Source organism: Medicago sativa, chromosome 6 (genome assembly GCF_051527215.1).
Source record: "Medicago sativa cultivar Bolivia chromosome 6, Bolivia_mono, whole genome shotgun sequence".
NCBI classification, from domain to species: Eukaryota; Viridiplantae; Streptophyta; class Magnoliopsida; order Fabales; family Fabaceae; genus Medicago; species Medicago sativa.
Window position 1 is genome coordinate 9,206,615 of NC_140754.1, and position 25,193 is coordinate 9,231,807.

Sequence of the window (25,193 nt, forward strand, 5' to 3'; positions counted from 1 at the left end):
GAGAAATGGTGTAGAAGAGAATAGGAAATAGAGTGTGGTTGAAAGCATGAACTATCTTCTCTAAGTCTGCCCCGCTTGAGCGAAATTGGTAAGTTAGTCAACGTCGGAAGTGGAACGAACGAGGATCTGAGCACTTTCTCGGAAAGGCATGTCATTTTCAAATTTGTGCAAATTCTGACATTTGTTAATTCAAGCACGTAATCGATGTTTGAAGCATCACTAGTACAAAAATCACTTTTTAACACAGGGATATTAAATAGGTTGGTATCCACATGATTTAAAAACTCAAACGGTGGTAAGGCTTTAACAAAGATTTTTTTTTAAATTGGTCCACCTGACTTAAAAATGGTTTTTAATAAATTAAAAACTATTAAAACAAAATTCACTAGTTTGTCCAAAAAAAACACGCTAAACTCTGTGTTCCATCTCATAACGCGTTAACGCAAGTCTTGTTCTCTTCACTGTTCGAAAACCTTCTCTGCCGTCGCCGCCACGCCGAGCCTTGCCGCGACCACCACCTACAACCTCCCTACTTCAACCTTCTCTGGTTTTTCTATTCTCATTTCCACGCAATCTGTAGATGTCAAATCTAGGGTTTGCGATTTGAAAGTAGAAGAATCTCTATCTCGCAGATCTACATAAGGGTTTGCGATTTGAAAGCAGAAGAATCGCTATCTCGCAGATCTACACGAAGTTGTCACTATTAGTTCTACAAGGAGTTCAGGTTTAGGTTCTCCATAAAGTCCTTGTTTTAGTATATTTTCTATTGTCCTGTGTGGTTTTGTTTTTCGTTTTTGATCCGATTTTGCTTTTCTCTACTTCACTTCCAATTTCTTGATCCGATTTTGCTTTTGTTTCAGCACTTTCGTCTTCTGAATTTGTTTGCTTAAAACCTAATTTCGATTTTTGTTTCCTTTTTATCAATTTCGAAAATTTTGCTGCTTGATTCGATTATTCAATGATATGTGATAGTTGATAGTGTTGTTGTTAATTTGTTCTTAGATTTCAATTCTGTATTTGCTGTGAAAATTGAGAATTTGCTTACTTATTCTAAGTTATGATGAGAGTTTAGAAAAAGAGAATTTCAATTATTAATTGTTTTTTAGGATTGTGAAAAAAAAAGTTGATGCTAAGTAAATTTTACTTGTTTGATGTATTTTTTGCACTGTTTATGCATGTGAAATTATTGTTGCTTAGTTTTTTAGAGGTAGTTCATTCATTACTTACTGAAAATTGAATTTTAGAGAAGGCACATAAAGTGTTCGATGAAATGATTGTGAGGAATTTGTTTACTTTGTCTGCTATGATTGGGATTGTTCAAGAAACAAGAGCTGGTAAAGTTTGTAGAATTGTTTACTGCTATGTTGCAGCTGTTGGCATTATTATGAATGATTTAGCTATAAGTTCATTATTGTGAATGATTTGAACAGATTTGATTTAAGATAATATCACATTTCATATTATAAAACTATATAAAATTACCAATAACAACTAACGTCAAACAAATGTTGGTTAGATGATTGATTCCGATGGGGTGCTTGAGCCTTGTTTGGCAACTCACTTCTGGTAGTTTCTTTTGGTGCAGTTGTTGCTAAACAGCAGTAGCTGCCCAGTTTTGCCTACGAAAGAAAAATATGTGAAAGACATGAAATTAGACCGAATAAGGTTAGTCAGTTGACCATGTTAATTGCATGGGGCTGAATTTGGTTTGGAGATGTCTAAATGATGTTGCTATGTTCTGATTTATGAGCCTATTATAATGAGGTGAGTACCAATTCTCTAAACCAAATGATTAACCATTTCACTAGTACGCTATGCTAGTTCTAATATGTTGCATAATTTTGTGTTATTCAATTTAGTTTTTCTTTCACTTTTGTTCGTACCTTTTGATTTATATTAGGTGAAGTACCACAAAAGAATAAATTCACTTTCTAAATGTATACAATGTTGATTCTGGGTCACACTATAGAATGTTGCTAACATTCTTATTTTAATGCTTTTTTTGCTTCAATCCTGATCAGAAAACATAGTGATTCTAATGCATATGGTAGATATTAGTTAGATAGAAATATTATCACTAACTTGTTTACTGATGTGATGTGGTGAAAATAACTTAAAGGCATATTGTGATTCTAATGCATGCATATTGTGATTCTAATGGATAGGACGGATATCATGGCATTTGGTCTAGAGTTATTATCAATTCAGCTCTCTTACCGCACCTTCTTAAGGTAAACCCTTCTCTTGACACTTAGTTGTGATTTTGATGAATTTTGCTGAATTTTTAATTGAATACTTGTAATGTTAGGTTTTAGAATTGAAATGTTAGTGTGTTTGTTAATGAAGATTCTGAGCTGTTGTTGTTGTTTGATACTTTGACTTTGTTTTTAAGTTGTTACTAGTTTTGGTACTTTGACTTTGTTAATGATATTTGTTAAACCTTTTGTGCCATGGACTGTTAATAAATCTAATGTTAAAGTGCAGTGCAATCATAAGAATGAATATATCAATATTAGGGCTCCTATGATGTGTATGCACTCATCATTTTGAAATTGCATCCGTTTAACAAATATCATACATTACAAGTGTATGTAGAACAAAAAGTGAGAAGAACTCAAAACATCTACAAACTAGAATTCAAACACTTGCATTTTTTTATGACGTACATTTCTGCTTGAAAAGATTTGAAGTGTGAGTAATTTAAACTTTAGATTTCTGCATCATATTTCTGATACTTTCCCATTTGTGATATGTTAAGTGGTTTTGATGACTAATAATTAACATGGCCCTGATATTGTTAGTGCAGAAATGAAGATTTCTTCCTTCCATCTATTAATTGTATTGGTTTGAGAAGCTAAAAGAGAGAAAGCAGTGGGAGGACATGTACAGGATTGATGCTTTGTACTCAACTCAAATTGCTGATACAGTGCATGAGGTAATAAAGTCTACTCTTTCAAAGATGTTTTATAAAGTTAGGTATTCAGTGTTGAAATTAAGTACAATCAGGTTGAAATTATTCTGGCATTCTAACATGTTTTTTGAAATGAATAACCACCAACATCCTCCCTTAAAAATAGACTCCCAACTTGAACTTTAGGATAGGAGAAAGAAAAATAAAATTGCAGTTAGTAGAATAAAATTGCAGTTAGTAGCCTGAAATATTGTTGGTTAGATGAATAGTCTGTATAAACTGTATGAGTGAAATTATTTGATAAAGTAGGCAGACATTTAAAAAAGCTTATGCGCATCTTGTTATGACACTAACATTTGCTGATATCTTTGCTTATCTTATTACTTACCATTTTTTAAGTGTTTAGGAAAGTCTATGAAAGTTTATGAAAGTAGATTGGGGAGGAAGAGGGTTTGACTGAAGGGATTAGGAAGAACTCAAAGCCTCGATTTTCACAGTAGGAGCTTTCTTTTCTTTTGAAGCTCATTCCACAATTGCTATTGCTTTAACAAAGAAGAGATCGGTTTTAATTCGATTTGGGGAACACTGATGATATAGCAAATATTTTTTCCTTAGAATCAAAATGCTTTCTTTTTTTTCCTTGTGATTTGTGCATAATGAATCAAAATGCTCATATAGCAAATATTTTTGCAGAAAGTTGCTGCAAGCTGTGTTTGGTTGGAGGAGGGAGAACTTGCCCGTGGAGTATTTAGACTTGTATTCAAAGGTTCAAAACTTGGTGGGAATCGTGCGGAGTTGCGGTTAGGCAAAGAGAGTGAGTTTCTCTTCTCTGATGAGCTTGGCTCTGGTATATCAGGTCTTAGTCACTTATGGATGATCAATATAATAATTTTCTGTTTTTTTTCTTTTTTCCATTCATCATTTCTCTGCTCTATCACAATAATTTATAGTCATTTGAACAGAAATACGTAAATTTGAAAATGGAGCTGAGCACAACAGAGAGACATATTTTGAAAGAAATGGGTCATGTTGAACATCCTCACAAGTTTATTTCAATTTACCTTGCCACCCTTGAAACTCCTCCAGAATTGAGGCAAGAAGCTTGGAATCTGGCTAATGATAGGTACATAGTGATTTCTAGTTTTATTATGTTGATTGTGTATATTCATGGCATACACTTTGTTCCACTTGACACTATACGTACCCTATGATTCATTACTCTCACAGTCCATCCCTGTATACGATTCCTGAATCATACTATTTGTGTTCTGTTAAATTTTATAGGTTTGCTTCCATTGGAGTCTAATGTTCAGTTTGGATGGTCATTATACTTGGATGCTACATACATGGTACAATGGCATGATATCATTGTAGAATTTCTTTTAAATGTGTTTCAGTTGCATGCTATTAAATTATTAAGTTGTGCCAAAATTATGTAATAGATTCGATTCTTGGATTCATTTGAAGTCCTTGAACTAGGTGTAAATCAATTGTTGTGTTAAGTGTGAAGTAATGACAATGTTTAGATTTTGTGGATGATTTTATTTACAAGTTGCTATGAAATTAAGGTTCTATGATAATATTTTATATTAAATGATCGTGTATAATGTTCTGTTTCATCACAATCATGTACAATATAGGAGAAAAAAAAAGAAAACTATATTTTTTTAAAAAAAAAACTAGATTTTAAATCGGGTGAACAGATATAAAATGGAAGATTTTAAATCGGGTAAATACGAACTTGAAAACAGATGAACTTTTTAAATGTGGCTAACCGATTTAATTTACACATTTTAAATCGGGTTACCCGATGTATAAAAAGGAATTTAAATCGGGTCAAAGGAATGACTTAAAAATGAAACACTTATTAAATCGGCCACCTATAAATCGGATACATAACCGATTTAAAAAGTCTTTTTCACCTGATTTAAAAAGTGTTTTCTGCCCTAGTGCATGAAAGACCGACGAGCAATGAGACAAATTTTCAACAAGTGCACAACCATTTTCTCTACTAGCTTTCTGTTGAAGTCAATTGTGTTATAGAAACAAGGGAAAGGTCAAAAATTCTGCACACGTGGAGGAGGAGCATTGGAGTATAGAAGGTGTTATAAACGAGGAAGAAGTAAAAACGAAAAGAGGAGAAAAGAGGGTTACGACACAAGGGTTACGGCGGCACTATTGGGAGACCAATTGGAGGGTGATTCAACTTGCTTTGATCAATCAACTGTAATTTTATGTGTAATTCTCAATTCTCTTTTAGCTTTTGACAAACATCATGAGTAGCTAGATTTTCAGTTGTTAGGGATGAGATTATCTAGATGAAAACTTTTCTCATATGACTTTATTGTGATTATTAATGAAGTTTATTGAATCATTTTTCTTATCTTTGTTCTTAATGCTTTTATTGCTTGACCGCCTTTAAATTGATTTATGGTTTATATTGTGAAACCGAAGTTGAATTTATAAACACTTTGAGATAAGAAATTCTTGCCTTTGTAATAGGAATAGATGCAAACCCTTGAAACCAATTAAGAATTCTTGTTCAATCATGCTTAATTCTAATCTTAAATTTACTAAGGAATTAGGGTTTATTTTAGGATTAATGATTCTGCCACTAAGGAATTAGGGCAAGAATAAATTAGAGAATCCGGTAATGATTTCATAAGTTGAGTCAATAGTCATGTTCAAGTTGATAATTCAAGATAGTAATCTAGTGAAACTCATCCCTGACAACTTTATTATTATAAAGTTCAACCCAATTTTACTTTGCTTAATTTTCATTATTGCAATCAAACAAATTCAGTACCTTTTTGTGCAATTAAGTTATAAATACTATTCGACAGTATAATGCGATCCACGAGTTCGACACTCGGTCTTACCGTTTTAATTTTACTACTTGCACTATTTCGTACACTTGCGAAAATCGTTGTCAAGTTTTTGGCGCCGTTGCCGGTGATTTCCAAATCACTGTTGGATTTTATTTTTTTTAATTGAAATTTTTTTGGGGTGGGGTACTAGTAGAACCTTGGTTAAAAAAAAGAAAAAAAAAGTGAAAGAAAATGGGTAGACTTAATAATCAAAATTGGTCTACAACAAAAAAATAAAAAATAAGAGACGAAAAATAAAAAAAATAATTGGTCTCTTCAAAAATAAAGCAGTTTCTACTAGTACTCATGTTGTTTTGGCAAAGAGATTGAAGGTGAGTAGTAATTTAATGTTTACGGATCCGTAGTGTATCTAACTCCAATTTTTTTGATTAACCTACTTTCCCAAATTTATCCCACATTAACCTAAGCCACATTATAACCTTGAAAGACCTCTAAAGTGTGTGTGATTATATGATTTTGTCTGTTTAGAATTTCTTCAAGTTTATAGCAAAATGCATTAAAATGTCGATTTGAACGTGCAAATGCCATGACCAGCCCCAATGGCTTTGAGAAATGGTGAGGAAGAGAATAGGAAATAGAGTGTGGTTGAAAGCATGAACTATCTTCTCTAAGTCTGCCCCGCTTGAGCGAAATTGGTAAGTTAGTCAACACCGGAAGTGGAACGAACGAGGATTTGAGCACCCTCTCGGAAAGGTATGTCATTTTCAAATTTGTGCAAATTCTGACTTTTGTCAATTTTGTTACTTGAGGACAAGCAACATATTAAATTTGGGGTTGTGATAATTCTTCAATAGTTAGTATTTTTACAGTCAGTTTTAAGTAGTTTTAAATTAAGTTAAATCAATTCAGAGTGCTTTTATAATCAAACTGAGCAAAAAAGATATTCTTGTTTTAAAATCCCTCTAACCAAACAAATTCTTGGAGTTTTTGTTCTCTATTTATTTTTATAGGTTGAGTTGATAAAATGAACTTAGTTCGAGCAGTCATGAGTGGTTAATTCAAGCACGTAGTCGATGTTTGAAGCATAAAAGACCGACGAGCAATGAGACAAATTTTCAACAAGTGCACAACCATTTTCTCTACTAGCTTTCGGTTGAAGTCAATTGTGTTTTGCATTGGTCAGCATATATGATGTGTAATTGGCCTTCCTATCTTTCTAGTCACGTGCATGCACCAAAATTGGATACATTTGTATACACTATATGGGGTCCACTCCACCACACTAATTCCGCAAAGGAAAGGTCAACGAGAAACAAGGGAGAAAGCCCACAAATTCTGCACACGTGGAGGAGGAGCATTGGATTATAGAAGGTGTGTATAAACCAGGAAGAAGTAAAAACGAAAAGAGGAGAAAAGAGGGTTACGACACAAGGGTTACAGCGGCACTATTGCGAGACCAATTGGAGGGTGATTCAAATGGCTTTAATCATCAATCAACTGTAATTTGGTGTAATTCTCTTTTAGCTTTTGACAAACATCATGAGTAGCTAGATTCTCAGTTGTTAGGGATGAGATTATCTAGATGACAACTATTCTCATATGACTTTATTTTGATTATTGATGAAGTTTATTGAATCATTTTTCTTATCTCTGTTTTTAAATCTTTTATTGCTTGGCCGACTTTAAATTGATTTACGGTTTATATTGTGAAACGGAAGTTGAATTAATAAACGCTTTGAGATAAGAAATTCTTGCCGTTGTAATCTAGGAATAGATGCAAACCATTGAAACCAATTAAGAATTCTTGTTCAATCATGCTTAATTCTAATCTTAAATTTACTAAGGAGTTAGGGGTTATTTTAGGATTTAATGATTCTGCCACTAAGGAATTAGGGCAAGAATAAATTAGAGAATCCGGTAATGATTTCATAAGTTGAGTCAATAGTCATGTTCAAGTTGATAACTCAAGATAGTCATCTAGTGAAACTCATCCCTGACAACTTTATTATTATAAAGTTCAAACCAATTTTACTTTGCTTAATTTTCATTATTGCAATCAAACAAATTCAGTACCTTTTTGTTCAATTAAGTTATAAATACTAATCGACAGTATAACGCGATCCTCGAGTTCGACACTCGGTCTTACCGTTTTAGTTTTACTACTTGCACTATTTCGTACACTTGCGAAAATCGCTATCAAGTTTTTATCGATTATATACTATTCATATTTTAATTATACTTTCACATGTTGTTCATTGTACGCTTCCATGTCTTACAAGCAATACGAGATCCATTATTTCTATAAACTTCATATGGCTAGATCAGTTAATCAATACAATGGCATTGAGATCCAACAATATGTTTGATTGTAAATCTAACCCGATGTCTCGTAAATAACATCCACAAATATTTCTACCTATGTCCGGGAAAGTCTATGTCTAGCACTTTCTAAGCCAAAATACCATTTTCAGATTGCATGTGAAAAAAGCATTTAGTGTAGGAATATAAACATTGATACAATGAAAGAAAAGTTATATATAATAATCCAGATCAAGTATCTACATCAGATTCATAGAAATCACTTCTAATCCCAACAATAGAGAGAATTAGTTAAATATAGTCGTACAATAAAATGCACAGAAGAAAAGAGATTTGATGTCAAAGTTGATTTCTCGTTCTCTTTCGACGTAGCCTTCTCGTCATTGTCTCTCCCTTTCTATGTTTCTGAACTTCTCTTCTCTACAAGAGACCTTGGGTCTGTGTTATATGATGATAATTCCTTGAGAAGAAATGAATACCTCTATTTATTAAATTCAGATAAAGTGGATATTCGCTTAGTGAATCTAGCTTGCCTATTGAATTTGAGCTTTCTTCATACCGAAGGAAATCATAACTCATCCAACTTGTCACTAAAACCTCTAATTTGGTCGCTAGGAGAATTATTGCTCGTCTAGAAAATCTGATGGTGCATCTCCTTGGAACTCCATTAGAGTCCCTCGCTCTGGGCTCGCTCCTACTCTCCTAGAGAATCTTCTAGTCCTAGAACTTTGAAAATTTATATTTTGATTCGCTCGTGGATCCCTTTGTCTGGTCTAGCGAATTTGCCATGACCCGAAATCTTTTCTCTTTATTAGTTCTTGATTATTAATCTAAAAAACCAACGCACTTGAAGGAAAATAAGTAAAAGTAGTGTAACTAGGATTATAATTATAAGGACTTTATATTTGCATGATTTATTGGTTGTTTTCTTGATATTACTTGTAAAACAAGTTAATACATAACATGTTTTTTTTTAGGCAAATGGAGTGCAAATCACACTGCAATACTTTAAATAGAATAAAATAAAATTCAAAGTACAAAGAACTGGGGGGACATAAGCCTGACCCAGTGACAAAAACAAACACAAGGCATCCCTATAGGGTATAGAAAACACATCCTATCCAGAACAAACCAATTTAACACCGCTTGCACAATCTACACTACAAGAAAAACTGCATTTTGCGACCTTTAAAATGGCAGATTGCGACTGTTAGAAGGGTCGCAGATGTACAATTACGACCCTTCCCCAACAGTCACGGATGTTGGGGTCGCAAGTGTCTTTTGCGACCCTTCATAGAACAGCCGCACCAACTGCCGCAAAAGGCACTGCGACAGTTGCTAAGGGTCGCAAATGAGGAGATTCAAATGGATTTCAAGGGACTTGCGACAGTTGGGGAAGGGTCGCAGATGCATAAAATTTATTTATAAAAAAAACATTGCGACAGTTTGCAAGGGTCGCAGATGTTGAGTTAATTTAAAAAAAAAATCAGTTTTTTCCTGAATTTTTAATAGAGCTATTTACTAATAAAAAATATATAAAACTAAAATAATTCATAATAAAAAATATGAACAAATTCATAAACTAAAATATGAATTTTACATTCATATAAAATACAAACAAGTGATACAATAAGGTTTCTTGAGTTCCTAACATGAAAATTTAACCAATTATGTAGATGATATTTGGCGAGGAAGTTGTTTTGATCAACTAGAGATGAATAGACTCCAAAGAATGTTACGCTCTGTTTGGTGATTCCAAGTCTTCCACCTAAAAATAAGTCAAAGATTATATAAGACACCAATTAACAAAAATTAGCAATAATGTCACGCAAGTCATGATTCTAACTTATCGCGCAATTAAACTATAATTAGTTTCTGATAAAGATGTCAAAAATAACCACTACGGAATAACCATTAGCTATTTATTCACAAAACCACTTAATTGCATTCGATGTGAAACAAATAAATCACTACCTTTCCTTCTTAACTCCTTACTAGATATCTAAATTGGCAATAAGATTAATTCTCTTTGGAGTCTTGTATAATATGTTTAGTTGAACTAATGTATGCTTTTATAATATTCTTATTCTCTATAATAATATAAATACCTTCATTAAAGCCATCTTGGGTCTTTGGCAAATTCCTCAACGAATGGCAATAAATATGAAGCAATCATTTAACTAGAAAATAATTCCCAAAAAAGGACCATAGAAATGGTTTCAATCAAACAGGCTTGAAAGGCTTTGAAGAGTAAACTACTAACCAGCTTAGCTTTATCAAGAATCAGTGCGGCCCTTTCATACTCTTTCATCAAATCTTCCTTTGACTCGGTGACAAGAACAACATCTTCTTGCTTCACTTCTTCAGTAGGTTGATACATCTGAAACATTTAAAACATTATTCTAGCAATTGATGAAGGCAACGTAACTTGTTATAGAGAATGGTTATGTGAGTGTGCACATGTATATTTGGCAAATATAATGTTGACAGTGTTTTGTGCAGACATTCAAATAAACAAAGAAACACAGGGAAAGGATGTTGTTTTCAGATCAGAAATTTGACAGCATTATCACGATTCATATCAAGAATTAAAAAGTTACTCCAGATCAATATTGTCAATCGCAGATTGGTTCAAATTCCGCTACACAATAGAGCTATAGTACCACTCTAGCCGTATTTTTGCCAACATTTCATACTATATAGCTTTTCACAGAACAATCGCAATTTCATAAAATGCTGCTACGCAATAGCGCTGCTACTCAACAACATTGCTCTGCTATGACGCCACTACTTATGAAGATTATCAAATTCAAAGACATGAATTTACATAATGATGACTGACTCACATTGACGAAGTAATAGTAGGAAAAACAAGAGGGATAAAGAAGAAAATACTTACGATTTTTCATTATGTTTGGATTATCTCTTTTTCCAGATGAAAAATGAAGTGACGAAACAGATCTGAGACTTGAAGAGTAAAGTAGAAGGAGATTATTACATATTGAGAGTTTATATTAATTTTTAATAAAAAAAATATAGCACAGAAGAAACGTATCAGAAACAACTAATGGTATGTCTGAAAACACAGTAAGATCGTAATGAACACACAATGATTCCGAAGCTCCAAGAGTTATCTAAAAAAATTTTTACTAACGAGTTAACTTGTTGATAACTACACAGTAACCACCGTGAAAATTGTTCTTTCCAATCAGACACTAAGTTGTATGGTTGATAGTTGGAGAAACACTTTGCAAGCGAAAACTACTTTGTAGAACGAACATGCTTATGGAGAAAAACAAACATGTTACAAGTTCTAGTATACTAACATTCAAAACATTTTAAATACAATATGATAACTGTTAAGTAGTTGCATTTTGATTAGCTTCATCTTAAACGAAAAAAATAATATATTTCTGCTAGATATGATCAATATATGATCAAATTCACATATAGAATGAGGTCATCACAACGGTTCATAACTTAATGACACACTAAAAATAAAGGCAAGTAGCTAAGATTAAGACACATACCATCTGGATGATAAAATTTCGCCAAACGTCTATAAGCAATCTTTATCTGCTCATCATTAGCATCTCCTTCCAGTTCTGTTGTTTCACCATACACAATTGAAGAACAAACATTCAAAACAAAACAATTATCCACATAATTTCCATCTCTATTGTCTTCCTACAAAAAACACCAACATCACACAACCATACTTAAACAAACCCAAACACATTAACTTCTTCTTTTTTTTACCATTACTCATCATCTAAATACTTTTAGTAACAATGGGTTCATTCTTCAAACCCAAACCTTTTACCGTTTTGTATATGTATGTTGCAATGATATGATTGTTCAACATAAACCTGAAAAGAACAAAGAAGCCTCATGTAATGTCGTCACATTATATTGTTTCATGGTAATTTACGTGCGCCTGACCATATATTAATTATGAGACTAACCTTTGTGCTATCCTATTGAAACATCTTACTATATGCTTTTTCTCTAGATCAGTCCTATCAGATATCTGCAACAAACATAACAAATTAAACTCCAGAGAAGGATACATAATGCTTCAATGCTCGTTTCAAAGATGCACTCACCTTCTTCCTGACCGCAGCTAGTTCCTTTTTCATTCCAGCTAAACATTGCAACAAAGTGTTATAAGGTTCGGTGTAAATGGCCATATACAAGTGCATGAATTTTTTAGTTCTTAAATAACCAATTTTTAGATTACATCATTTGGACATTAACTTTCAGCTTGCATCATTAAAAAGTTTATTATTCTTTTGTCCATGTATGTCAAGAAAACCGACTCTTAGTTATGACTAATAAATAATGTAATGTAATGTAATCACTTATAGCACAGAAAAGTACACCACAAAGGTTTGATCCAAAATAGTATGTTGATAATAACTAACCATCATTTGGCTCCAAGGTCAGTGCCTTCTTAAAGCTTTCAACTGCAGCATCAATGTCATTGAGAACCATGTATGCCTGGTACATTTTTGTTAACAATAGCATAATCACCAGAAGCTCTACAAAAACACCACGGTCGCCTACATGACCCTCAACATACAAATTACAGCACCTTCAGGAATAGATCTAATAGGTAAAACATTACCAACAACAAGGGAAGCTTTTTTACCGCTTTAAATAAACTGACCGGTATACAAACCCTCAGCAGCAACGAAAAGCTCCTTTTGTTTAACGGAAGGGATGACGGAAGTATATTACTAACCTGGAATGAGAAAAAGAACCTTGATCAGTTAATCGTTCGATATCAAAAGGAAAGTGTGTTTAGTTAGACAGTGAAAATCATCATAATTGATTTTATCTTTGTCAAACATGATTTGAGTGTGCGTTTGGATTGGCACGAGTTTGACATTAGACAAACATTTCAATCAAAGTCATGTTTGACAAACGCCAAATACACATATAGGTTGATCGCAATGAATTTCATAAGTCTTACCTTATCCCATAATCCATCTGAAGCTAATATTAACAAGTCATGTTCAGGTTCAATTCTAATAACTTTAGTCTCAGGCTCTGCTGTCACCCATTGTTTCAAGTGTCGATCTCCGATTCCTCTTGATACAGCAAGAGATCCTTGAATCCTCCAAACACCGCGACATAAATCAACATAACCACCCTGCAAGACAAATTTCAAGCATAAGATTAAGAACCAAACTCAAAACACAAGGTTTCAAAAAAACATAAATTAAAGAGAACCAAATACACAAATGGTAAGAAAATTTACCAGGGTCTCAATTCTGTCCTTTTCGTCTTCCCTTGAAGGTCGGTGATCAGATGTTAGTGCCTCAGCAACACCTCCTCTACTAATAACAGCACGGCAATCACCAGCGTTAAGACACAACTAAGTTACCATTCCTAATGAATGTTGTTACACAACAAGAACCACCATGCAGATCTTTTTTCATGAACTCAGAATCGGTATTGAGGTAACCGCGCTTCACTGCCTCCTCAACATCATCTTCATCACTCATGATCACCTCGTCCAAGATGTTCTTTTCTAGGTTATTTGCCGCAAATTCAGCGGCTTTTGCACCTCCATGGCCATCAAATACACCAAAAAAAGCCTGCAATTATCACAAAATAAACCTGTACAAGTTAGATTTTACACAATCACATCTGATATAAGTCCAAGTCATCAGCCACAACAAGCAAGCAAGCATATTCATCAAATCTCAATTAAACATTGATCATATGTTTCTAATTTGTTTCAACTATCTACACAATTCAAATTTAACTAATGCCTAATCACTAAGACAAACTTTTTAACTTCAAAAGCAACAACTCAAAAAATCCTAGCAGCTTAAAATTGACTTTTTCAACTACATAAATTAATCTCAAATTTTCCATATGCAGCTACCAAATCAGACGAAAAAAACAAAATATTGAAATTCTGCAAACAATTAGATCCAATAAGACCAGAGCAATTAAGAAATCAAGTCTGAAACTTTCAACAAACCCAATTGACAAAATCATATCAACATCAAAACCATCCAAATCAATATTATATATTCTTACCAAATTGTTTTCACCACGAAGATTAACCCCAGCTGTATAACGATCTTCCATATACTCCCTCCTCCCTCTCTTACAATAAACAAAAGGTACCGGAAGGGATGACGGAAAGTGACCTTAGCAAGAGGTGCACCGCGACCTGGATCGTGGATGACATCGGTGACGACACCTTTGAGGTAGCTGTTGCGTTCGCCGAAGTCGAGGGAACGGAAACGGGCGAGGACCTTTCGGTGGTGGGTGTGGGATTGGAAAACGGAACCTGCTCCCTTACGTTGATCACGGATGACACGACCCATTTTTGCGGCGGCGAGGAATGGAAAAGGGGGGAGAGTGAGATTGAGGATGGATGTGAGATTGAGGGTGAGCCATAGTGAGATTGAAGGAGATTTAGGTTTCAGATTGAGACAAAGTGAGATTGAGGAATAAAATTGGATTTTAGGGTTATAGAGTTGTGGGAGGGAGAATGATATTGTGAGAGCGGGAGTAACAAAAATATTTGGGGAAAAAGAATTTTTGTGAAATTGTGAAGGTGTTGAAAATTTTAGGCTTAAAACCTGCGGCTGTTGAGCTTAAAGGTCGCAATAAATGTCGCAAAAGTGTACTTTGCGACAGTTTGAAGATAAGGGTCGCAGAGTAAGTGTAGCAAAATGCTAAATTTCTTGTAGTGCTAGCAGCCCCGCTTACGGAACCAAAACCAAATTTCAAAAAAATATGATGTAAGAACTGAAAAATACTAGAACTACATCTTTGATCATGGGGTATGGAGTTGACCGCCAACACATATACAGGTTCACCCACAACAACAAGTCTCAAAAGCAGACCATTTGTGACCAAATATCCGAGGCAAAATAGGAGCAAGCAAAAGTTGTGTTAAAATAGATGAGCAATCAACCACCGTAGAAAGAAACAAAGGGTTGACAATCTACGGCAAACCGGAAGCCAGGTCTCGCATCCGATGGAGTAGGAACTAATCAAACCGAAAAACTTGGATCCTAGCCAAAGCTCACGTCGTTCCACCTTTCAGATCCATAAGCCAACGGATATGCGCACACCGAAAGACCAACAACCCACAACAAAGGTGGTGTCGATCTTCTCTAAGTTCCAACCAACAACGTGAACACAGGAACACATTTTAAAACGAAACTGTTAAATCTTAGAAACAGATCCGGTGTTGAGAAACCCAAACGAACGGAGAACCATAACCACCTCCAAAAGGAAGGCAACAACGACTTTTAAACCAAGCAATAGAACTTGATGGATCTGCATCCAGATCTGATGAAAGGAGGACAATCCATGGAGTGTTAGGAAGCACGAAGCAAGCTGCGACGATTGCTTTCAAAGCCCCGAAAGGGGGAAAAAGGTGGTGACGCGACAGTGATTCCGCTGGTCGCACCACCTGCACGAACAGCTACATGGCGGAGGGTGGGTTTGGATTTTGAAGGAGAAAAGATAAACTGAATTGTTGTGGTAGTGATAGGGCCAAACCGCAAGTGCACGGCCTATCGAAGTAATAGTAGTAAGAAAGAGTATCGTTCCGCTAGGGAGTTGTGAATTCAATCAACTTTTAGAGAATGATTAGAAGAGAAGAAAGCTTATAAAAAGGGGTTTAATTGTTGAAGGTAAATAACAATAATAATAAAAGAGCCTTGGGATTATTGGTTTGTCATAATAACAAATCTTTCACTAGACAAGACTTTAACTTCTAATTCCATGGTTTACACCGTAATTTCTTAAGACTGGTTTCCCTTTAGCCCTTCACCTTTCCGGTGAAAGTCCGGTGAGAGTTTACTTCTAGTAACCAAGCCTATTTCGCTGACTTGATTACTAGAAGATGCTTATAAGGATTGAAACTACCTATGTCTCAATAATTGCAAGGACTATTTCACTGTCTTGCAATTATTGTCTAGATTCACTTGTTCCAACATCAAAGTTCCGCTCTCGCTTTATGAGTTGATGTTTGGGATAATGGATCAACAATTATCAAACCCTCCGCTTTCGCTTCCACAGTTTGATAATTGTTAATTCATGTTAAAACGGTGAATCTAAATTAGAAATTACGGCTACATAGAATTAGGGTTAAAGCTTGGTTCGTTAGGATTATGTCATTAGACTTCCCAACAATCCCAAGACAAAGAAGTCTACTCACTAGCGTTCATTGTAGACATGGGGGAAGAAGAGAGAAAACGGTAATATAAAAGAGCAATAATATAAAAGTGAACTTTTATTCCAAGAACAAAAGATGAATGTTTATGATGGAGTGCTACTCTATTTATAGCTTTACAATTGACTTAAAATCTAAGCAACTATAAGGACTAATCAGTAAAACTACAACAGAGTAACTTGGGCCCGAAGAAAAAGCAGCAAAAGGCCTTCTGTGAGGTGGCACGGCCGTGCCACATATTGGCACGGGCTGTGCCAAGCTTCTGACTTGGGGGCTTTATATTTTTGTTCTGAATCTTTCGTATTTTTGTTCCAAATCAGCTCCAGACTCCTTTCTTTTGGTCCAAGACACCTTCCATCATATATTCGTTCCTAAAATATAAAATATGCAATTTGTAGTAAACTAGCTCAAAAAGGAAATAATATTTAAATAAAATAAAACTAAATCTAATTAAAACGAAACTAAATAATGCATAAAAATAGACTAAATATAGACTCATCAAACTCCCCCACACTTGAATCTTTGCTTGTCCTCAAGCAAAACGCAATAGACATAGCAGCAACAAAAGATTAATCATGGCAATATTAAGAACACATGTCTCAAAAGAAAGGTTTTGCTTCAAGTACACTAATTACAATTTCAAACATTCCTCATGAACCTATTCTACCCAACATCAAGTCTCAAGTGAGTGTGTGTGTGCAGTCCAACCCTTTTCTTGCTCCTGTATAAGACAGATATTATGAGGAACATGTTATATCCTTAATGCTAAAGTAACCGAGAAAAGTCCTTTCTTCATTTCATATAAGAGTGATGGGAATTTAAGTTAAGATTAAATTAATTTAACAATTAAGCACAAGGGGCTGCAGATGCTTAGGGGCTATCTATCCTCATAGGAAGTCTTCTCGGATGTAATTGTCCTTTCCCCCTAGATTCAACATCACCCTAAGCAGTGCTGCAAAAATTTTATTTGTTTCATCTCCGCGTAGGAAGTCTTCTCGGATGTAATTGTCCTTTCCCCCTAGCATTGATGAATTTGTTTCACTTTAAGTTTCAAATTAGGGATTCACCACCACAATTAGGAAGTTAGGATGTAATTGTCCTTTCCCCCACATGTTGGTGCCATTCTCCCGCCCCATTTAACTTTAACAATTAAGAAGAATATAACAATTAAGAACAATTTGATTAATTTTCCCACACAAACTTATACTACTTTTACTCTTAAGACTTTAAAGGGTCTAAGTTAACACTAAAGATAGAACGTGCTCCTTAAAATACCTATTCATACACTTGCTCAAGGATTGCAACCGGGTGCTTTTCTCATTGGAGAATTTCACAATAAAACATGATATGGGTATAGCAAGAACATAAGAAACACAAGAAACTACTTTCATGTACAAGAAACAACCTTTAAAGAAGAGACAAAACAAAAAAATTTATGCCATATTTTACATTAAAAACAAGCTACTTAGTCATGCCTTTCGCTTTAAAAACAAAACAAAAGAATAAAGTTCAAGGGAGTTTGGGAACACTACGACTCTAGACACTTTATTAGCCCCCCCCCCCCCCCCCCCCCCCCCACCCCCCCACACACACACTTAAGGGAAGCATTGTCCTCAATGATTCAAACGAAAAGAAATTAAAAGAGAAAAATAAGAAGAAGAAGTAGAGGAAGAAGAAGAAGGAGTAGAAGAATAGTAGGAGAAAGAGAGAAGGGAAGAGAGGAAGAGGAAAGCTCACATGTTCATTGAGGTCCATAAGGAGAACCTTGGAGATGAAGGTGTTGCATCATCCATCGGAGCATTTCATTATTTTCTTTATTGATGCGGTTGCCCCTTTGGACTTCATTTCTAAGTCCGGGGATTTCAACACCTTGCCTTTGTTGCTCGGTGCTCATCCTTTCAACGTCATTGTGTATCCATGCCCATCTTTGATCTTCATTTACGTTATCGGTGTCATGGCCATGGTGCTCCTCTTGGTGCAAGTTAGCACTTCCTCCCATATCGTGGTGCAAGTTAGCACCTTCTCCTTCATCATAATCTTGCTCACCAAGAACCTGCACATCATCAACATACAACAAATTTGCTTCCACCTCGGTGGTAGTCCGAGATGGGTGAGGAAGTAAAAACATGATTTGCACACTTAGCTTGAGTTGGTGATGGAGGTGTGGACAAGGTTTAATGAAATTCATAGCAAGGAGGGTGTCTATGTTAAGCCTATTGTTTCCCTCAATTTGTTTGATCCCCTCATCCTCACTCACACCAAAACACCTAGCTATGTATGTGATGATGCCACCCACCACTATGTCTCCCTTACCGGCGGGTCTAGTACCTACAAAGTCTAGGTAATCAATCAAATAGAAACAAGTGTTGACGGGGTGGTTGTAGAGCATTGCCCAGAACATGAACAACTCATCGGTTCTAGTGTTTCCTAGCTAGGTTCTACCCCAAATAGTGCAAGCCATTACCCTTTGAAGGTACCTAAGTACGGGGTTGTGAATGTTGCTAGCTTTATTGGCTCTAGAGACAAAGGAGCTAAGGTCGGTGATACGTTCCCAAAAGACAGCGGGTTGATAGTCAACCGACTTAAGGCTAGGATCCCAAGAATCATAGATATACCCCTCGTTTGTAAAACCTAAGGCATCACAAAAGTGCTGAAGAGACATATCATAATCAATATTTATTAGCCTAAAGGAAACTCTATGGTTAGGGTTATCATAATTCAACCTATCTTTAGTAAAAACAATGGAACTCAAAAATTCATAGGTGAAATTCTCATAATCCCTCATAGTTCTAACATATCAGTCCAACCTATTCCTATCATTTCTAAGCTCTAGCATATTCAAAGTATGAGAATAAGGATATCGAGAAGGATGCAAGGGTTTAAAGATTAGAATTTTATACCTATCCCTTTGTGAGTTGTCCTTAAACTTGATCCCATAATTCTTGACTTGTGCTTGCTTCTTTGAGGGGAGGTCCTCCTTGAGATCTTGCTGGTTCCTTACCACTTCTTCTTGAAGCCATTTGACCTTGGATGTGGATTGGTTTGGAGGTTTAGGGTTTAGGAAGATTTTTGGTGGAAAGGATTGGTTTAGGGTTGGGGTTTATGATTTAGTAAGGTTGATGGGTTTGGTTATGGAGATTTGTTGAGCATTTGTGGTTTTTGGGTTAGGTTTAATGGAGAATAGGGTTTTGGTGAATTATAGGTTTGGGTGGATGAAAGTTGTTTTTGATGGGAGGGTTTGGGTTTGGGTGAAGTTTGTGATTGATTTGTGGAAGAATTGAATTGGTTTGGTTTAGTTTTGATGGAGATATGATGGTTTGAAGATGGATGGTGACGGAGGTTTTAGAGAGAAGGTTAGAAGATGAAAGAGGTTTGGGGTTTGAGAATGAGTGGAGAAGAAGAGAAAAAATGGGGTTATACTACACTAGAGATCGGGCACGGCCGTGCCGACCTTGGCACGGGCCGTGCCAACATTCTGACTTCATCACCAAATTTTTGCTTGAAAACCTGGCACGGTCGTGCCAGCCTTAGCACGGGCCGTGCCACCTTTCTGGTCAAGGGGACTTCAAAATTTTTCAATTTCTTCGAATTACACCCGGACAATTACCTACAAAACACTTAAAACAAAGAAAAACAAAACAAAAGCAATTAAATGCGTGGGTTGCCTCCCACGAAGTGCTCTTCTAGTGTCATTAGCTTGACGGTCAATAGGTTTCTCTATCCTATACCCAATCTTTCGCGAAGGGACAATGGCAGCAAACTGACACTATCTCCAAAGTCACACATGGCTCTTTCTATTCTCTCTGATCCTATGACATATGGTATGGAATAACGCTCTGGATCCTTAAGTTTAGATGGCAATTTATCTTGAATTATTTCAATCAGTTTCCTAAACTGCTCATCTAACTTGGACTCATCAAACCCTTGTGGTAAAGGAGTGTTTGGATTATATGGTGGTGGTATGTTAAGCTTTTCACTCTCTACTACAACTTTCTCACTGTTTGGTTTTTCACTCTCTACCCCAACCTCAATTGTCTTGGTTTCTACAACAGGGTCCTCTAATTTCTTATCATCCCTAAGTGGAAAAGAATTTATCGGGCCTTTGTGGTTGGTTTCAATTTGACTCGGGAAGACTCCGGAGGGTTGTGGGGAAGAGGTTACTTGTTGGGCTACTTGAGGGATTTGAGCCTCAAGCACTTTGTTGTGAGTAAAAAGAGAATCCACTCTATTGAGAGAGTCATTCAAAATTCCAGCTTTGACTTTAAACTCTTGGTTATGCCTGATGTTATCTAATTCAAAATTTTCTATCAAAAGTTCCAAGTCTGATTTTTGAGGGACTCCTTGGTTGATAAAAACAGGTGGTGTTGTTTGTTGTCCAAAAAAGTTTTGAGGGTCTTGAAAAAAAAATTGACTATTCCTAAACCCTTGGTTAAATTGAGCAACTTGCTCAGGATTTCTAACAACACTACCTAGTTGACATTCAACACCGGTATGACCAAATATTCCATAAACTCTTGAAGGAGGTAAAACAGGGGTAGAAGTCCATTGATAGTAGTTTTGAGCCATGCCTAAAATAAAAAAAAAGGTTAAAAGACAGAAAAAAAAGAGAGGAAGAAAGATATTTTTTTTTATTATTTTTTTTTTTTGGAAAGAAATATAAACAAAATATAAAATAAAATAAAATAAAGCAAAAGATTTGTTTTTTTTTTATATAAAATAAAATAAGGAAAAAGATTTTTTTTTTTTATAAATCTAATCACTGTTAAAAAGTTAATCAAATTACAACAACTCCCCGGCGCCAAAAACTTGATAGGGCCAAACCGCAAGTGCACGGCCTATCGAAGTAACAGTAGTAAGAAAGAGTATCGTTCCGCTAGGGAGTTGTGAATTCAATCAACTTTTAGAGAATGATTAGAAGAGAAGAAAGCTTATAAAAAGGGGTTTAATTGCTGAAGGTAAATAACAATAATAATAAAAGAGCCTTGGGATTATTGGTTTGTCATAATAACAAATCTTTCACTAGACAAGACTTTAACTTCTAATTCCATGGTTTACACCGTAATTTCACTGTCTTGCAATTATTGTCTAGATTCACTTGTTCCAACATCAAAACTCCGCTCTCACTTTATGAATTGATGTTTGGGATAATGGATCAACAATTATCAAACCCTCCGCTTTCGCTTCCACAGTTTGATAATTGTTAATTCATGTTAAAACGGTGAATCTAAATTAGAAATTACGGCTACATAGAATTAGGGTTAAAGCTTGGTTCGTTAGGATTATGTCATTAGACTTCCCAACAATCCCAAGACAAAGAAGTCTACTCACTAGCGTTCATTGTAGACATGGGGGAAGAAGAGAGAAAACGGTAATATAAAAGAGCAATAATATAAAAGTGAACTTTTATTCCAAGAACAAAAGGTGAATGTTTATGGTGGAGAGCTACTCTATTTATAGCTTTACAATCGACTTAGAAACTAAGCAACTAAAAGGGCAAAACAGTAAAGCTACAACAGGGTAACTTGGGCCCGAAGAAAAAGCAGCAAAAGAGTCTCTGGAGGGTGCCAAGCTTCTGACCAAGTGGGAATATATTTTTGTCCCGTATCTTCATATTTCTGCACCGTATTTGTTTCAGTCCTCTTTCTTTTGCTCCAAGACACCTTCCACCATATATTCGTTCCTAAAATATAATAAAATGCAATTTGAAGTAAAATATTCTAAAAGGAAATAAAATGCAATAAAATAAAACTAAATCTTTAATAAAACTAAACTAAATAATGCATTAAATTAGACTAATTATTGACTCATCAAGCTTCTAACTCATGCAAAATCACATGAACCTCCACTAAATTGAACACAAGACCACTAACAAAATGATATATGATCTAGTGTCTCAAAAAATGCAATTACAATCGAGTACAAGCACATCATACATACATTAACTCATATAGGGCAACTAATCAAGAATTTGTCAAAACCTAATCAATAATTTACTCACACATATGTACATATACTAGCCAAAAGGTGGGTTCTATCTAGGGTACTCACATGAATAGCTCTGGACACTTTGAAAATCTCCAAGTCCAAAATCCAATACCCAAGCTTTAACTTTCAATTCTTCTGCTAGAATCTGGCTCCTAGTACCAATCCAAACCACAAGAGTTCAGTCAAACACAGATGCACAACTACTTATGTTGAACTTCTTGCATGCTAAAGTAAAGGATTAAAGCTTGAATCACATTCCAAATTACTTAAGGATCATGATGATGAGTTTGAATGTTGCATTTTGACTAAGCTTGAGAGAGATTAGGGAGAGGGCCGAGGGATAGAAGAGAATTAGGAGGGAGGAAATGTTTTCAGCTTGAGAAAGTGAGGAAAAGTGAAGAGAAATGTGAGAGTTGGTACATATACATATAGGATGAAATTATCCTTGTGCCCCTTATTTAAATTAATTCTTCTCAATTACTCCCTCCGTCCCATATTACTTGACCTAGTTGACTCTGTCACGTATGCCAATGCACAATTTTAAACTTAAATTTCTTTAATAATCTAGTAGAAAAAATTATGAAAATTTGATATTTTGAAAATATTAATCGAGACGAATCTAACAACATCTTATATGCTATATTTTGTTTTTATATATTAGTAGAAAAATAGAGTCAAAGCATGGTACATGAATAGTGAAAATATTCTAAATATGGGACGGAGGGAGTACATATTATTATGCAGGATATTATAGGTATAGTCATAAAAATTCAACAAATAAAAAAATATTGGGCTTGAGCCCAACCACAAGTCAACAAACAAAATAAAATAAAATAAAATAAAATAAAATAAAAACAAACATTGTACCGAAGAAATAAAAAACAAAAGGAGTCATTTATTCATTGCCCTAGGCTCTACGCAGTGAAGGTGATAACAGAAAAGAAAGCAACGCCACGATCGTTAGAGAGGTCAGTACAGAGGCACCGATCTGAGACGGCGGCGATATTTAGGTATCAATCACTCGTTATCATTATTTAGGGTTAGGGTTAATTTTGTTTTTATTTCCCTTTCTGAATTCCCTTTTCAGTTCTAATAATTTTCTCAATTTTTTAATTTTACAACCCTTTTTTCAAACACTATAAATTACAAACTGCATTCATTTCGTCCTTTTTGGCCTGAAAGTTTATGTAGTTTTGTTTTTGTAATTTATAAAACTGCAAAAATGGGTTTAATGTAAAAGCAAGCAAAAAATTATAGGGATTTTAAAACATACTTGACTTAGAATATACTTAACTTCACTCTAACCGGGGCTTATAATTTATGCAGTGATTGAAGCAAGAGAATTAATTAATTCAAAATGGAGAGACGTAGAAGCCAGAGAATTAAATCCATAAAGAAGTGCAGTTGCTATGATTCAGACTCTAACTCACATGATCAAATGAACAAGATTATGAAGCAAAACTCAAATAGTACTAACAGTTGTGAAGTGATTTCAAACCTGCTTCTTCTTGAAGATTTGAGGTTTCATATCTTTACTTTTGTTCCAGTTAATTGTCTTATTAATTCTGCAAGGTATGTATGCAAACATTGGGCTGCTACTATTAGCAACTCTCAGTTTATTGAAGCGTACGAACACCATGCACATTCTAAACCTGGACTTTACATTGTAAATCGCACAACACATGGCAACTCATATTTCTTGGAATTAAAAGATGATGTGAATGGCCAAATTGTAAAGACAGATTTGGGAACACCTCAAGAAATGGGACATTTAATCAGTACTTGTGATGGCTTATTGCTGCTGTTTTCGAATATTGACGAACGATATTTCGTTGTGAACCCCATCCTTAAGTTCTGGCTTAGAATTCCTAATTTTCCTGCGTTTCGGTCATATATACTTGTTAGGGGTCGATGTGCTATAGCCCGTGTTCCTCACACTTCTGAATTCAAGCTTTTCCATATGGATTTCTTTCAGACTTCGGATGCTCTTTGGAATGTTATCTACGTGCTAAGAATTGGAATTGATAACTCATGGAAAGAAATAGCTAGAAAACAAACCTTCCCTAACTCCAAGTTTTTAATGCTACGACTTTTTATTGGTGGCAATGATATTTACTGGATAACAGAAAAGGAAGTCATTGTGATGGATGTTGATAAGGAAAGTATTATACGAGAATATCCACATCCCCATTTGCCGAATGATGTATTCATAAAATATTTATGGATGAAAAATCGCCTTTCTTGCATTGCATATAAAGAATCTTATAGAACATATCAAGTCTTCATTTTGGATTTTAATTTAGGAAAATGGTCGCTTTATCATGAGATGGGACCTTTTGATTATGTGGCTGCTTGTGGTCAGCAGCTTAATATTTTATTAGTAAAATTTCGTTTTTGGATAAACGATCAAGTTATCTTTAAAGTAGTTCTTCATCAAAATTCAGCAAGAAATTCATATCTCAATCCGAAAAACATACATTTTGGTTACAATGTCAAGACCAAACAATTGACAAAGATTGAGGGCATTGATGTGGGTGCTTATGAAGTATGGCTTCACACTAACAGTCTAGTTTCATTGCCAAGTACTGCAACATAGCCAAGTTTTCAGATATAATATATGTAGTGGTATTATTCATATTTGACTTAGTTGAAATACAAGTATTTATGTTTCTATTTAGATTTAGAAACACTTGATGCATGTTTGTTTAGTTAGTCTGGATTTTATTATTATGACAATTTTAGCTTTACTTATTCATTGTGAATGATAACTTATTTCAAATTTGAGACAAATCTTATGGTCTCTAATGCTTTTCTTATCCTCAAACGGCACATATAATTTAAACGCTTTTCTTATCCTCAAACGACAGATATAATTTAAAATGTGCCAGAGTGGTTTTCGTTAAGGTCCAGAGTGGTTTTTGTTAGGTTTTGAAGTTAA

General features: G+C 35.0%; 2 protein-coding genes, 1 long non-coding RNA gene and 1 pseudogene across 8 annotated transcripts; 2 read left to right on the forward strand and 2 right to left on the reverse strand.

The window, feature by feature from the left end:
- The first annotated feature begins 350 nt into the window (after positions 1–350).
- On the forward strand, positions 351–4,505 carry LOC146912616 (uncharacterized). 5 transcript variants are annotated; one of them, XR_015016777.1, is made up of 7 exons: positions 351–724; positions 1,586–1,764; positions 2,166–2,231; positions 2,807–2,935; positions 3,605–3,767; positions 3,862–4,034; positions 4,196–4,505. It is a non-coding gene; the product is annotated as an uncharacterized LOC146912616 (long non-coding RNA). The 5 variants fall into 5 exon arrangements; XR_015016776.1 differs by having other exon boundaries at positions 354–724; positions 3,605–3,725; XR_015016772.1 differs by having other exon boundaries at positions 361–724; positions 3,874–4,034.
- Positions 4,506–9,636: 5,131 nt separating this feature from the next.
- LOC146912617 (putative protein phosphatase 2C 25) lies at positions 9,637–14,520 on the reverse strand (annotated as a pseudogene). Its single transcript, XR_015016778.1, has 11 exons — positions 14,113–14,520; positions 13,322–13,661; positions 13,034–13,213; positions 12,710–12,802; positions 12,483–12,558; positions 12,165–12,202; positions 12,024–12,088; positions 11,882–11,927; positions 11,589–11,745; positions 10,322–10,438; positions 9,637–9,826 (listed from the first exon to the last, which is right to left on the reverse strand). The product of XR_015016778.1 is annotated as a putative protein phosphatase 2C 25 (transcript).
- A 5,467-nt stretch (positions 14,521–19,987) lies between these two features.
- On the reverse strand, positions 19,988–20,836 carry LOC146912618 (uncharacterized). Its single transcript, XM_085720755.1, has 2 exons — positions 20,694–20,836; positions 19,988–20,495 (listed from the first exon to the last, which is right to left on the reverse strand). Exons 1-2 carry the CDS (start codon positions 20,834–20,836, stop codon positions 19,988–19,990), a joined length of 651 nt encoding a protein of 216 aa, XP_085576881.1.
- A 2,159-nt stretch (positions 20,837–22,995) lies between these two features.
- LOC146912619 (uncharacterized) lies at positions 22,996–24,932 on the forward strand. Its single transcript, XM_085717966.1, has 2 exons — positions 22,996–23,265; positions 23,582–24,932. Exon 2 carries the CDS (start codon positions 23,613–23,615, stop codon positions 24,849–24,851), a length of 1,239 nt encoding a protein of 412 aa, XP_085574092.1. The 5' UTR covers positions 22,996–23,265; positions 23,582–23,612; the 3' UTR covers positions 24,852–24,932.
- The last annotated feature ends 261 nt before the right edge of the window (positions 24,933–25,193 follow it).

Excerpts from the sequence above, each read along its gene's own strand:
- LOC146912619 (XM_085717966.1), top strand. The coding sequence starts at position 23,613 with ATGGAGAGACGTAGAAGCCAGAGAATTAAATCCATAAAGAAGTGCAGT.
- LOC146912618 (XM_085720755.1), bottom strand. The coding sequence starts at position 20,836 with ATGGCTCAAAACTACTATCAATGGACTTCTACCCCTGTTTTACCTCCT. Across the intron at positions 20,496-20,693 it reads GTTGCTCAATTTAACCAAGG|AGTGGATTCTCTTTTTACTC; the intron begins GTTTAGGAATAG and ends CTCTCTCAATAG.